The sequence below is a fragment of the Rhopilema esculentum genome, chromosome 21 (genome assembly GCF_057945365.1).
Source record: "Rhopilema esculentum isolate cy_ngs chromosome 21, ASM5794536v1, whole genome shotgun sequence".
Taxonomy (NCBI): domain Eukaryota; kingdom Metazoa; phylum Cnidaria; class Scyphozoa; order Rhizostomeae; family Rhizostomatidae; genus Rhopilema; species Rhopilema esculentum.
This window is the reverse complement of record NC_142835.1, coordinates 3,664,664-3,679,824: the sequence shown is the minus strand read 5'-3', so window position 1 is coordinate 3,679,824 and position 15,161 is coordinate 3,664,664. Positions and strand designations below refer to the sequence as shown.

General features: G+C 35.8%; 1 protein-coding gene across 1 annotated transcript; it reads right to left on the bottom strand.

Annotated features, from left to right (window-relative positions):
- Positions 1-2,250: 2,250 nt before the first annotated feature.
- On the bottom strand, positions 2,251-14,618 carry LOC135684548 (sialin). Its single transcript, XM_065200152.2, has 11 exons — positions 13,405-14,618; positions 12,510-12,777; positions 12,076-12,112; positions 11,487-11,686; positions 11,203-11,290; positions 8,017-8,103; positions 6,985-7,118; positions 6,088-6,237; positions 5,120-5,252; positions 3,885-4,123; positions 2,251-3,563 (listed from the first exon to the last, which is right to left on the bottom strand). Exons 2-11 carry the CDS (start codon positions 12,735-12,737, stop codon positions 3,300-3,302), a joined length of 1,560 nt encoding a protein of 519 aa, XP_065056224.2. The 5' UTR covers positions 12,738-12,777; positions 13,405-14,618; the 3' UTR covers positions 2,251-3,299.
- Positions 14,619-15,161: the final 543 nt, after the last annotated feature.

Below are 15,161 nucleotides of genomic sequence, written 5' to 3'. Positions count from 1 at the left end.
AAACTTGCTTTCAAGGTAAAATAAATAGTTTACTCACATTCAGAGATGAACTAACAAAGTGATCAAGGAATTTTGTTTTCCTAGAATGACTAACTCTGTTGAGATCTGCAAACAGTTAAGCAGAATGAACTTTGTCAATGTCAAGTTGAAGTCAAAACAAATTTTTAAATGTAAACTATTTGAGTGTGCAATTTACTGAGAATGAGTGTTGCAATATACAGTGATGTTCAATGTTTCGAGTGTCAAATTAAAACTGCAAATTATAAAAGTTTCTTAGCTTTTTTCAATTTCAGTAGGGTTGTTTCTTTACTTTCGAAAAATTGAGCCTGTTTCTTATAAAAAAATGAGTGTGATTTGTGATGCTCTATTAGATATATCATCCAGAAGTTTGACTGAGTCGAATTTCTTGTAATCTTTATAATGGATTGTCCAGGTCCCCCTTTAATAAAACTCTCCTTTAGAGAAGTAGCAAATAATGAATAGATGTCCAACAATCCAAAAACAGTTAAGATTAAATCAATGCACCGTGCATGTCGGTTCTTTAAACAAATTAATCATATCAAAGTCAATGAAAGTGTTGACTTAGAAATAGAATTTTCCCCAAATCAAGAATTAAAATTGACAACGAAAACAGGATTCTCAAATTTCTAGAATAGTAATCTGCTCTCTTATCAATTTCATTAAAAAAATTATCATTTAACCACCGTGGTCGATAAATGCTGGAAGGGTGCCATTTTTGTTTTTTGGATTTTATTCCAATCACCCCACGTTCAATTAAAGCTTCTTGTGAAACTTCTTTTGGAAAACGTCTCTTTTCTTCATCCAATGAATTCAAAATTAACCAAGTTCTCTATCTAATACAGTTTTGCACCTAGTGTTCAGTTTTCGACACATTTTTTAAACATTGCACATCAACAAAGTATAAATAAATGTCTTCCAAATAACATTTTCATAGTCTGATAATGTTTTACCATAGCGAAAGGAAATGACCTTTGAACCTCTTCAAATCGCAGATTGATTTGTCAATAGAATAACGTCTTTAGACGTAAAAATGAACTGAAATGGCCTGGTTCATTAAATCAACAGCTTTTATTGTCGCAGTGGCTTGCTGTAATTCAAGGAACGAAGATTATTTCAAAATTGAACACATTTACTCATGTTTAAACAACCAAAACGGGATATCTTAAAATGTCGCGCGAATTCCAAGGGCAAGCTAGGTGGAGACTATGGCCTACAAAAACAGTGATTTAAGGACTTGCGTGCATTACCTAGGTTTTCTTTGACTGCGTTTCCAATTAGATTAACGCATGCTACTTCTTATGCCACTGCATTAGGTCGCACGTGCAAGTCGCTAGGTAATCAAAACGTTTGTTGTCGTTTTATTAAAGTTCAGCAATTTCACTCACCTTGTCGGTCTTTTCAAGGCAGCACGAAAATTGAAGAACTTTTGAATTGCTTTCTCCCACTGTAAGTCCAAGTTCCTTATCAAGCATTGACGAAGAAATTGTCAAGAACTGTTCAGTAATTGATTTATCAACGTGGGTGAAAAAGAATATGGACACATGCAAGGAATGCATTCGTCATGCTTTTGTAACTCAACATCACCCAGCCGTAGCAAGTGCTTGGGGTATTCTCTGGAGAGAAGGTTTTCTGCGATGGTTGGCAATGTTATTATTCATCAATCAAATAACACTTTCGGACAAAGCTTCATTGATGACCAAACTTCACATCTTACCATTTGCTTCCAAAAACTTGAACAATTGGAATTTCATTAAATCAGGTTATCACAGTCTCAAAGGGTCAGGCAACGATCTTCACTCGTCAATTTAATGCCCTCTCGTCCTATTCACAACTTCCTTATGAAATAATATCAATTGAAAACAACCTTTTGGCGGTGCAAAACTTAAAAAATGGCTTTGAAAAAAGCAAACATTTGAGTAAACTAAAGCCTTTCGTCTGACACTCTTCAGAGTTTAAAACGTCAGAACATAGATCGAAAACTCTACGCTAGGGAATATATATACCCAGTCGTGGATCGAAATAGGCCAATCAAAAAGTCGTGGATCGAAATAGGCCAATCAGAAACGCGAGCACATGACTGTTGAGATTTTCGATCCACAACTGGGTCCACAGCCGCGATAAAATTGGGAACCAGAGTAACTGGGCTCTGAGAAATCCCCTTACCTGAATCTTGGCATATTAGCATACACCACTGTAATTTTCAGAGCTACAAAAAGACAAGAGCCAATAAATGAAAAAGAAAATATCTAATTTTGTACATCCCCACTGGTGTAGTGTATAGTTTGACCACATAAACACTGATACTATACATTTGAAAGAAAATTGCTTTAATAATACAAATACCCTTACAAATACGAATTATATTCTTTCTATTTGCTATAACGATGCAATTCCGTTTAAAAATAAATATTGTGGTCTTAGAGGACCACTACATTAACGTAACTAGAAATGAAATTATTCAGCTTGCATCCTACCACCTTTACTCTAACAAACACTAGGGAGTTTATTAGCTCCCACAATTAATGGAGACAGCGCTTATTCACAATTACGAAAATTTGGAATTGTTTACCCGGGGGTTGATAACTGATTTATTTTCTATTCTCTTTAACTTCTCGAATGTATCATCAGTTTGGAGAGAGGCCTTTGTTTTCTCGATCGTTAAGCATGCTTTAAGCATTTTTTCTCCTAAGCTCTCAGTCACCTTTTCAAACAAAAAATTGGCACTCTTTTTTATAAGAACAATTTTATAAAACACGAGCCTCATAATTGGTCAAGAGTTAAGAATAAATCAAGAACAAGGTGAGGCTGAGCTACTGCAAAATACAGTTTTTAACAATGTTGTGAAACCCCCTTTAAACTTTGATCTCAAAAACGAGGAGTTTTTTGCTATATTAGGCGTGCTTTTCGGTAAATTATCGGCAAACAAAGGATGTCTTACTCAGTTTTTTGGTAAACGAAACTGAAACCCCCCTAGTGCACACTAGCTAGCAATTGCACTGTTTACAACCTAATAATTAAAGAACAAACTAAGAACAATCCAGCCTCGAATTTTCGAAAAAAACAAAAACAGCCAGCCTGAACATTAATTAACTGGTTCTTAGAAAAAGAGTCTATGACCAGGATCCTTACACTGGTATTTATTAAATTGCATTCTGTATTCAATCTAATAATAATATTTGGACACATCACTGCTCGAATGATCCCCCATCTCCAGCTATTTAAGATAAAGAGATAAACCTACTTACGCAAATAACTAAATATTTAAAAATTATCACTATTTAATTCGAAATTCCCTTCATTTCTAGAGATTCTGGTTCTCCCCTCTCATCCGTTTCATTTGTAGCCGATGGGGTGCCTTTCTGATCCTCGATTCCCTCTTTCAGCAACATGTCTTTATCATCGTTGTCTTCAGAAATACTTTGGTACCCATTCGGATCAGCCCATGGCTGCTTCTTACCGGAGGCAAAAATCAAGAAAACCACAGTTCCAAGCCCGTAAACTGCCGCTGACAGGAAGAATATTATTTGCCATTCTTCTTTAGTCTGGGTAGAGAAATATCTTCCATAAAAAACAATATACTAAATGTGAATATTCCAGGCACAACAAATGCATAGTGTGTGTAGTGCAAATTAGTTGCATAAATGTGTCCGTTCTACAAGAAAATTCCTTGATCAACTTGAAGAGCGTTTGGCTCTTAGGTAGTGCAAATTTTAGACAATAAACCAAGGTAAGGATTGTCTTACACTAAATAAAAAGTATTATACATAATAGCTGATAACGTAAAAATATCACAGATGTCTTTCTAATAATTGCATCTATTGGTTATTGCGAAAATAGCCCAGTCTAGTTATCTAGTTACAGACCTCGTGTGTAGTGACGAATCCAACAACAAGAGGACTGACAATTCCTGGAATGGTAGCGAAACAGTTGCTGATTCCAAGAAGGAGGCTTGCATAGCGCGGTGCTATATCGAGATGGTTGACAATGAAACCACTCCATGCAAGGCCACCGAATCCGACAGCCATGACTAAAGCAAACATGGCCATGTATTTGCTTGTACTGTACCCAACGACTATCATAAAAACGCCTTGGAACATGAACCCTATTCAAGAGAAAGGAGGGATACATGAAAGAAACTTTGGCAAAAGTTCAAACGTTAATCGGGACCAACATTGGGATTTGACAAAGAGTCAAGAAACTTAATCTGGATAAAAAAGGTGAGGCAATCAATGTACTGCATGGATAAATTTAATTCTGGGGGATACATCATTTTGCACCAAAGATATATTGAGACGCATTGGCAAGAAAGTTTTAACACTACATTAAAAGCACACTGTTGCGCTTCTTCTGGGTCTACCAAATCAATATTACTTGTCTACCACGACAATAGTACTGGCCTACCAAAATAGTGGTGTTGGTCTAAGAAACCAAAACAGCGTTATTCGTGTATCAAAACCATTGGGTTTGTTTGCCAAAACGATTGGTCTTCTTTAACAAAACAATGCGTCGTGCTTGCTATGTTTTACTGTACATCGAGATTCAACCCCTAACGACCAATTAAAATAACAATGCAGCAACTATTTTTTGCACACTTCATTTTAGGTAAAAAATTATTTCATTCGACAAACTACTGAAGATTGAGCTCCCAGCGTGGAACTGTTTCTCAAAAAATTGTTACAAATTAAATTTCCCATTTTATTTAAAATGACGCGTGAAATAAAAAGCATTTTCAAAATCAGCAGCTTGCTGGTGTTTGTTGAACTTGAATATTTTTAAACTTAACTTATTGCATTATTGTTCTAAAAAGCAACTGAAAGAAATCATCTATGTATTTGAGATATTCAAAGTTCATGGCAAATTAAGCATATTACCATAGAGGCGGAAAAGAACAGAATCATTAAAAATGAACGTTTTGGCCATCTTGAAGACTGAGACTTGTAGCACGATGAAAATTTTGCAAAGATACAAAGTTTTTTGGATTACCAGGAAGGAAGTGCTTTGCAATGTAAATCACAACAGTCTTCCGTTGCAAATGATTGACTTACAACTATGTTTGGTTGCAAGATAAGTGCATAAAATGGTGCGAAAGCGTACTAACCTAACGTGTTGAAAAGCTTTCTAACAGTAGTGGTTGACATTCTTCCCGACGACCGTAGAAAATCTGCAAGACGTCCCCCCGTCTGAACAACTATGATCATGACCAGATATGGAAAAGAGGCGAGAAATCCCGTCTACAAAAAATATATGAAGTGTAACAACGAAGTATTTTCAAAAGAGAAATAAGTCGCACATATGACCCATTATACGAATTAAAAGCTTGAGCTGAAGAAACGTGATTTGTAGCGGCGTCAATCGTTTAAAAATATTGACAAAATCCAAATCTAACTGCCTTAGACAGGGTTGGAGAAGTATCACACCATGGGACGAAGGGTCCCAGAAAAAAATTTGGGTCAATGATCAATCGGTCATAATATCAATAAGGCACAAATATCCCGAGAAGGTGTAAGATGCAAGGTATTAAACCAAACAAACTGCTGTGAGTATTAAGTTGCTGCAAAATTGGCGTATAAAGGTTTTGAATCAGTGGGACACCTTATCAAAATTATCAATTTTGTTGCATTGTAAACTAGAGGAGCATATTAAATATAAGCAGCAGCTTACTGCAGAATAATCTTTGCAAAAGTCAACGGAAATGAATATTGTCAACAGTAGTCAATTGCTCAACAGACCCAACAAATGTCTAGATGTCTATGCGACTAGTTTGTGGCACAGAAAATATTTGTTGTTTTTTGGCAGGCCCAACTAGAAACAAATTTTTGCCATCTCTGGGTATCGAGAAAGCAAAAGAATATGGCCCAAGAAAGAAGTTAAACACAACTTAGTCATCAATATAAAATGAGAGCTATGTCCAAGGTGTCCATGAAAGAAGATGAAATTGAGCAGGGGGCCTATTAGACCTCACCGCTAGAAGAAATCTTTGGCATACATGCTGTCAACAAATTAATCCATTTTCAACTCTGTGAAAATATGTGAAGGAAAACAAGTCATTTATTAATTGATGCGTACCTTCTGTAGATCAAACTTTAGCATCAGCTTAAGATAAGTCGGAAGTGACGTAAGTAGTGTGTAATAGCCCCAGTTCTCTGTAAAATGTGCGATTATAATTGCCCACACGGGGACAGATGTGAGCAACTCCTTCCATGGAACCGTTGTTAGCTGAAAAATAAGGAGATCGATATTTGCTTTTCAATTTTACAGAATAATTAGCTAAGCACTTAGTTGAGGATTTGCTTTTTAATTTTACAGAATAATTAGCTAAGCACTTAGTTAAGGATTTAACTAAGGATGACGGTGCATACCTTAGTCAAAAGCCATTTAAAGGGCATGACCTATACTTGAGAGTGCACATTAAAAATTTACGAAAATTCTTAAACAGTCTCGAAAAAGAGCACATTTGCCGTCCAAATGACACCGAAATTTCCATCCTGGACACATGGATCTACATTTCTTCGCAACAATTCATGATCATGATTCTAATAGACTGGCCAATTAAAATTCTGAAAGTGACAGAGATTTTTTTCGTTTTATTGAGAAATCACTTTTTCATAACTGCAAAAACTTGGGTTTTTGTTGATAACTGAGGAAGAAGAGGAACATATTTTCTAAATCTCTTCAGGAAAGGGCATAAAATAGAAGGGCAGGAAGATGTTTGAATCAGCAGGGTTCGGGTAAAGGCTAAACTAAACGAGGAGGAAAATAAAGTCAAGGATATCTGTTCGTAAATCCGAGAAGAAATAAAAACACTGAAATTCTCTGTCATCGTACAAATTTACATGTGAAACATTGGCTTCGTGATAACTGAAAACAAAAAACAGGTTTGAATAAGAGAGGTGGGATGATGCATGATTTTTTGACATAACCGAGGGCTGCGAACTAAGAAAAGTGACTACTGGTTAGACTCACTTTAGATTCGGTCTTATCTTCTGATAATTCCTGTTTGAGATAATCAAGTTCCTTATCTGTAATCGTAGGATGATCGAAAGGAGAATCAGTAACCATCCAAAACCAAAACACACTCCAAATAATTGCCAGGAGGCCTGCGAAGGATACAAACAAATATCACAATATGCGGTTCGATTGTACTTAATTATAAGTGGAGAGGAATTCAATAAACGCAGTGTCATCATAAGCGTAGGGAAAATAGGAGCTGAGAGGGCTGTAGGCCCCCAAATCATCAAAATGTAAGGCATTTCATGCTCATTTCGAGCAGTTCTATCTTGATGAAGCAAAAGCATCCGGGCAAGATCCGTACTGAGCCCCCTAAACGTGTAACATCCGCTATTCCCATTAGTGCCGTAGGGAGAATAAAGTTATTGGGGACACCGTTGCATGAAAACAGTAGAAACAAAGGGATTGGTCATTGGAAACAAAAGTTTTTTCTGGGGGGAGGGGGGTTGGTGATCAACAACAATAGTAGCTATGGCCCTGAAACATATTGGGTGTAGGAGCGTCCCCAAAATTTTACTTCAAAACGGGGTATATATACCCTGACATTCTTTCTAAATTCACTTCCAAATATTTAACAATCGAAAATTTTTTGTTTTTATCGAGCATCGCTTTAGCTTCAACCCTCGTAAAACTAAACTCTTCCAATAACCATTCCATTTCAGGTGTTGTGGGTTCCTGTTTTCTAACCTCTTTATAAGGTTTTTAAGAAAGAAACATCTTACTCTCTTCGTGTAGATAATTTGGCACAAGACACGGCATGCTGTTATAGCGTTTCTGTCAATATGAGTCTTAATGCTTACAGTTTATAGTTACCAGTAGGTATGCAAATTAATTAAAATATCTTGAGGTAAGTATATTTTTCTTTCTGATTGGGCAACATAAACTTTCCTTTTGCAACACGAAAAAACCATCTTTATTCTAAAACACAACAGACTGTAATAAAAGCATTGAACTGCTAAATTTTGCAATAAAGTTTTACCACCTTACCAAAGAAATAGAAAACAGCGGGCCAGCCATGGTTATGCGCTATCGCTCCTGACAATGTCATTCCAAAAACCGTTCCAGCAAATGGTCCTAAAAAGTTAGCGGTAATGACAGGTCAAAACATAGCGTCTAAGCAAACACTAAATAATGTTCTTTAAATGCAAAAATATGTCGTTCAGATTTTGCTTCCCCTCACCTGAAATGTGTCCAGGGGGAGGTGTACCTTACTGTTAATGTAAATAATTCACAAATTCTTGATATCATTTTTAGATAAATTGGATAAATTTTTGCAAGATTCTCTTTTTCTGTTTTCATTGTACTATACTCATGCTTCTTCCTGTCTAGAAAGTTGGTATCCCTTTTGTTAAAATAAATATCTCCAAATAGGGGCCTACTGACCGGGCAGGGACAGCCGACGTGGGCCAAGGGCCCGGGTGCTACAGGAGGACCGGTTCTATTTGTCTCCAGTCCTTTATTGACCGCACAGGGCCCATCAAGCGATGGATAAAGGGGGACCTGTGACGTTGCACCATATTGGCGAGTACCTGGCATGCATCTTTAAGGGTATTCATCATTAGTTGTTTGAATCTAGGGATTCCTATCGAAAGTAGATCATTTTTTGTAAGGCAGCAGGTTGCAAGGGAAACTCACAAGAAAAATCTTACATTTGATGTACTACACTAAAAATACTTATTTATGATGAATTCAAACAGTTAATGTAAAATTAGGGATAAATGGTCAGATGTAAATAAGTAGTAAAAAATTTGAGGAATAGAACATTTTTTTTCATTTTTTTAAGTCCAGTACAGTGGAATCTCGATATAACGAACTCTGAAGGGAACAAGAAAATATTTCGTGATATCGGGGGTTCGTTAAGCCGGGTGAAATTTTCTTGAGTTCTTTTCACAGTGCACGTGTCAATAAACCCACCCGTTGGAATGTTTAGGCTATCCCCAATTTCTGTGCACATTTTACTCAAAACAAACAAGCTGGATTCAAGAATTATAATGGTCAGTGATCAAAAATGAAAATGTTGTTCTTCACACATTACAATTTGGCTTTCTGTGCGTTGGCTTTTTCACTGAAATTTTTGCTTTGAAATAATGCTTTGAAAAGGTATTTTAACTTATGCACGCATCTCATCTCCATTTTCAACTCATAAAAAGTGCATGTTTTGCCGATGTATGTTTTTACCGCTGACAATAACGATTTTCCTTGAGAGAAAGTGATAAATGAACACTAGAAAAAAATAAATCAAAATAACAGATGAAAATTTGTTATAAAGTTTGTTATACCGAAGGTATTTATGAGTCAGGGGCCTAACATTTTGTTCGCAGGAACGATAGTTCGTTATATCCGAGGTTTGTAAGGCAGAACTCAAGGGACCAGATATAAAGTCCTTAAACCGGGAAGTTCGTTATATACGGGGTTCGCCATATCGGGATTACACTTTATTTTAAAATCTGCGAGAAACATGCTCAAATCATAGTCAATTTATGCACAAATCAAAACCTGCTTTCTTCCTTGAGCCGTTATGCAGTGTTTTTAGATGATGTTTTCAATAATTGTTCTTTGTTAGATTGGAGCATGTGTCGACAGCTGAATACAAACATCAATAATTCTTGACATCAATGATAGCCCTCAAACTCAATTATTTTAAGACAAAAGTATAATTAAAAGATTGCTAGTTTCACGAAAATACGGCCGGGTCCTTTGCAAAATTTAGGAGAATTTTGTTTTTAATCTGCCATGAATTACGTAGGTAGCCGTGGGCAGAAAACGCCTTTGCAGCAGGTGGAAGCGAAACAGAATGCATGGCTGTCTTGCCTAACATCTTGCTTCCACTTGGAAGGAAATTTCCTTTTAAAAGGAAATTTGAGAATTGGGAGGAAAAAGAAATGAAATTGTAAAATATCAAAAATCCAAGAAAATGATCACAATGTTCTAAATATCCTTTGCCTATTTCATCAGACTTGAAAACACTGCTTATTTCTTTGTCAGTATAAACCAGAATCACTGATGTTGAAATAAAATGCAGATGTTGATGTTGTATTTTGACAATGGCACTTACTAACTATAAAAAGGAAACTTTATGTGAAAATGAGATTCCTTTGGAAGCAACTGTAATAGATCATGTGTCATAATTTGAAAAAAAGGTTTATATGCAGAAAATACAGAAAGAACTTGGTGACTATAATAGTGATAGCACTGTCTCGTTTTTTTAATTAAAATATTTTTTTTTTTCAACATATAACCACAAAGAGCTAGGGCATAGGGGATACTGGGGACACATGTCCTCAACTTTTAAATCATGGAATTTGAATCCAAAATGGAATCATTTTACAATCCGAAACCATGGGATAAGCTCAAGGTAGGTCAGGTGGCTTTTTAGAAATTCAATAGCAAACCTACTGCTACTGGCTGGTCAGATGTCCTTGCTAAACAATTAAGAATGGTAATTTTGATTTATTTTTAATTCAATATCCTCATTAAAAGCTGGGGTTAGAGTCCGAATGAGATTATTATTAATGTTATTAAAGGTAATAATGTGTCCATATAAAAGGACTGCGTATACCCAACTTGTCAAGCCACCCATCAAAATAACGGTTTGCAATTGGTTAGTATTCTTGCGATGCAAAACTGCTCACATGAAAAGCTAACCTCGCAGCAGTATAGATAAACAAAACGACCGTAATGGCTGGGGCGATGACATGAAAAATCACATGTTTCCAGAAACCCCCGCAGAGTCGCTTGCTTTAGCTGGACACATTACCTTTAAGATACTTTCAAGGAGGCTTGTAAGATAGGAAACCTTTAAAGGCTTGCTGCAGCTGCCAACATATATGGCAACTGTGTATCATATCTGTAATGGGAAATATTGACAATGTTCTATGAATGCAATAAAGAAAATTATATGTACTTTAATCCATATCTAATGCTTTTTAGGTTTATTTAGGTGGATAGAAAGGGGCCCCAGCATTGGGTCTTTCCTGGGCCTGGGGTGGCTCATTTGTCTGTCAGTAAGATTGTCTGATCTGATAGTAAGTAAAATAGAAACAAAATTGTTTTAACATACATCATTGTTTGTAAATTTACTTTTTAGGATGCTCAATCACATAGTCTTTTTAAAGATCAAGTAATGGTGTAGAAAGAACATATTGTGCTTTCACTGATTTATAAATAACATACCTGAAAAAGATATTGATGACAGCTTGCTTCTTTCCATTGGTGGAGCCCATCTGCTCCAAATTGCATGCATGCATGGAAAAGTGACGCCCTGAAAAGTGAAGACTGCAGTTATTGGAGAATGAAGAAATAAGACTGCATTAGTCCCTCTTATAGAGTGGGAAATCTCTTGGTATGGTAGTGTGGGAAAATCAACCTACAAATATCCTAGTTTATTTTAATTGTTTTGATATCCAAAATTAAATTGAGAAAAAATTGAAGTACAACTGTACAAAATGTCAGCTTACCTCAAAAAATCCTTCCAACACTCTAACAGCTATGAGGAGGTGCATACTTATTCTTGCTGCTAATGGTGTTAGCAATGTAAACAGTCCTGTCATTAGAATACCTCCACCAAAAAGGGTTTTCCCACCAAAATGGGCTGCAAGATATCCACCAGGTATTTGGGTGATTATGTAACCATAAAAGAAAGAGCTCAGGATAATACCTGTCAAGTCAAAGAATGGATTTGGGATTCAGCTTTTCAGAAGGTATCATTAGCTTTTAGAGATACTAAGAATTAATTTCTAGCATCAAGCAGTTAAAAGGAACATGCATCTAAGTTTAAAAGAATTATTTCATATATGAAAGCAACATTGAGTTCTTGCAAAACTTTACAGCTCAACTTGTAGCAACAACTGTAACTCAAATTCAAAAGGCTTATTATCACAAATATTAATTATACTGATATCCTAATCTCAGGATTGACACAAAGTAGAGGTGTAATAAAGTCATGGCTTCTACTTGCAATTCAGAAAGAAGCAATACAATGTTTCGGAAATAACATACTAATGAATAACATACTACGAGTGTCTTTTAATCACAAATTACAAATACCTTGCTCTTTTGTGTTCCACGAAAATTCTGCTGGCTCCTAGCAAAAAGATTTACAGACCATTTAGTCTGTATTCAAGTATAAAGCAAATCAGAAATGTTGAGAAGACAAAACACCATTTAAATATTTTGTTAATATAAATTATAAGATAATATAAATGCATGACAGTACCCTTAGCCAGTAAGAATGTTTTAATTGTATAATTGTGAAAAATGAATTCTATAAACATTTTTTAGAAAGGTAGACAATCAAACAGGTGAACAAATCTATTTTACCTTTGAATTTGTGTTAGATTTCAAGTTTAAAAAATGGCAAACTTAAATATGCAAATTCAAAAGAAATTTTAATGACATGTCATCTTTGAACACAAATATGAAAATGAAATGCTTCAAAACATAAAACCGCAAGTTTAGAAAATTATAGGAAATACACCTACTGTAAAAAGGGCATGGCCAGAAGAATTTGTTATTGTTTTATTTGAAATCATGGCAACTAAGGCAACACTAAGATTGACGCGTAACGAATAGACATTTAGGAACCCTAAAAAGCTTAGGATTGCCAGCAAGTATCTTTTGGGTAACCAGTTGCATGTGACTCTCCATTTTTTACGGTGTTCTTTCAATTGTTGCTCACTTGGACTTTCCTCAATATCCGAGTGATCCATAATGCTTTGAGCATATGGGTTGCTTTTTGCCAGTTTTCACCTTTAGAAATCAAATAAAAAAATAACTTTTTAAATAGCTCTAACCAGTAAATAGCTAAATTCAAAAGATTTTTAATACTTCTTACAGACTAGCATTTCAATCTGAACAAGAATAATTCTTTTTGTAGTCAACTGCAATCAAAAACATACTTTTCACTTTATGCAAAAAATAAGTTCATTCAATATCATTGTTGCGTGTGCTGCACTGCCTATACGGTTTTGAGCACTTTGAGCCAGATCGGTAAATAGTAATTTTCATCATAAAAATTTTCATTATCTATACTGGACTGAGAGACAGAAATACCTTTTACATCAAAATGAAAGCTTCTTGTCACTTAAAGCAATTATTTTCACTACATGCCAACTACTCTCGGGGGATGTTATCCATCCGTAGTTTCTCAAATTATAATGTTCCGGGCTGCATCACATTTGCAAATTGACTTAATTTTAAATACTTTAAATTCCACCTGAGGTCAGCTGTCATTATCCTAGTTGAAAGCTGAGCAAACTGCAAGAATATTATACAATATAAAAGAACGAGAGAAATTTCCTTTGAATAGGCCTCTCTTTACTCATGCAAAGCACACAAATACACACTTGTTGTTATACACTTGTAATTATACGATACCTAAAATGTTATTTTCCCCTGTACTGCCTCATTATTTCTCTCCTGTCCAAAGATAAACTGTAACTTTTTTTTCTTTGCAACATGGACTCATTTACATAAAGTTCTTCCGCTCATTTGGTGTTGTTGCTGTCATTGTTGACATTTTTAGCAGGTACTTGACCTCGTTTGTAAGTTTGGAAACGAGATAGGTAACTTGTCGAAATACGACAAACCCTCGAACTTGCCCCCTTCTATAAGCCCCCTCGTCCGTGAATTAAAAATTGATAATAAACCGCAATCCTAGAATAAGCCCCCACCCTGACACCACAATGTCTGCCTTAAACACTCTTTTATAAGAACCAGAAAATTGAATGCTGGCCAATTTCAGCACATATTAGGAGCAAACTTGAAGCAGCTGAAATGTGGTTTTACCGGCGCATGTTAAAGATTCCATGGACAGACCAAGTTACAAATGAAGAATTTCTAAAGGAAATAGGAACTGAAAGGAAACTACTGCCAACAGTTAGAAAGTGGCAGTTGGAATTTTTGGGGCATGTTATGAGGAAAGAAAGTTTGGAGAATTTCTCTCACGGGAAGCATTGAAGGGAAGAAAAGCAGAAGAGGACCACTGATAAAGTACTTGACTAGTTTGAGCACATGGATGGCAGAACATGTACCTGAAGGACAAAGAGGGAGAACGAAAGAAATGCTAAAAAGAACAAAGGAAAGGAAGCTGTGGAAAGCCATGATCGCCCACGCCTTGAAAGAACATGGCACGGCACATAGAGAGAGAGAGAAAGTAAAGTTAAGTTCAGGCTGACTGTTCTTAATTTTTTCGAAAATCTGAGGCTGAATTGTTCTTTATTTGTTCTTAAATCAGTAGTGTGCAAGCTGTGCAATTGCTAGCTTTTTCGTTCTAGGTAGGTGTTCAGGCCTCATTTGCCAACAAAGTGAGTGAGACAACCTTCATTTGCCGACAAGTATACAGTATATATTCACCGAAAAAGCACCCAAACATGGCTTAACATCATCGTTATCGAGATAGAACGTTGTTCAAAATTGCATTTTACAGTTGCTCAGCCTCAGCTTATTCTTAATTTGTTCTTAACTTTTGATCAATTTTGAGGGTCGTGTTCTTAAAAAATTGTTCTTATAAAGAAAAAGTGTAATTAAACAGGAAAGAAACTCGATCTATCAAACAAATAAAAATGTATTCAGTGGAGAATGAAAATATATATCAATTTTAGACTAAATTACATTTTACAGTTGCTTTAATTTATACTCTCATTTGATAATTTAAATAGATTGCAAATGAAATGAACTTGAAAATTTCGCTAAAGCTACAAAACGAGCTATTTGTAATGAAGCAATTCGGAGACGATTTTTTAAGTACCTCCACGTATAACACCCTCGAATTATCCCCCATCAAAACTTTAAATCAACAAGTCCTAAGCGGCCTAATTTGAAGATTTCAGTCAGAGGCGAAAATTCGTTTTTCAGGTGGGGGAGGGACACAACATCCAGAAACGAGCAAATTTGTCGACCTGGGGGCTTTCGTCCCCACATCCCCGCAATTTCTGTCACTGTTTATAGTGGTCAAAGTTGATCTAAACATGGGGTAGGAACTATTCAAAAATGAAGCCATGCACTTTTACGGGGGTTTGGAGCATAACAATACGTGACAAAGATAAATAAGATCTGAAGATGAATTAACTCGGCCAACACTTAACTTATTTGAAATGTGTTGAAATGGAATAGTCACACCCTTGGTCTGAAAC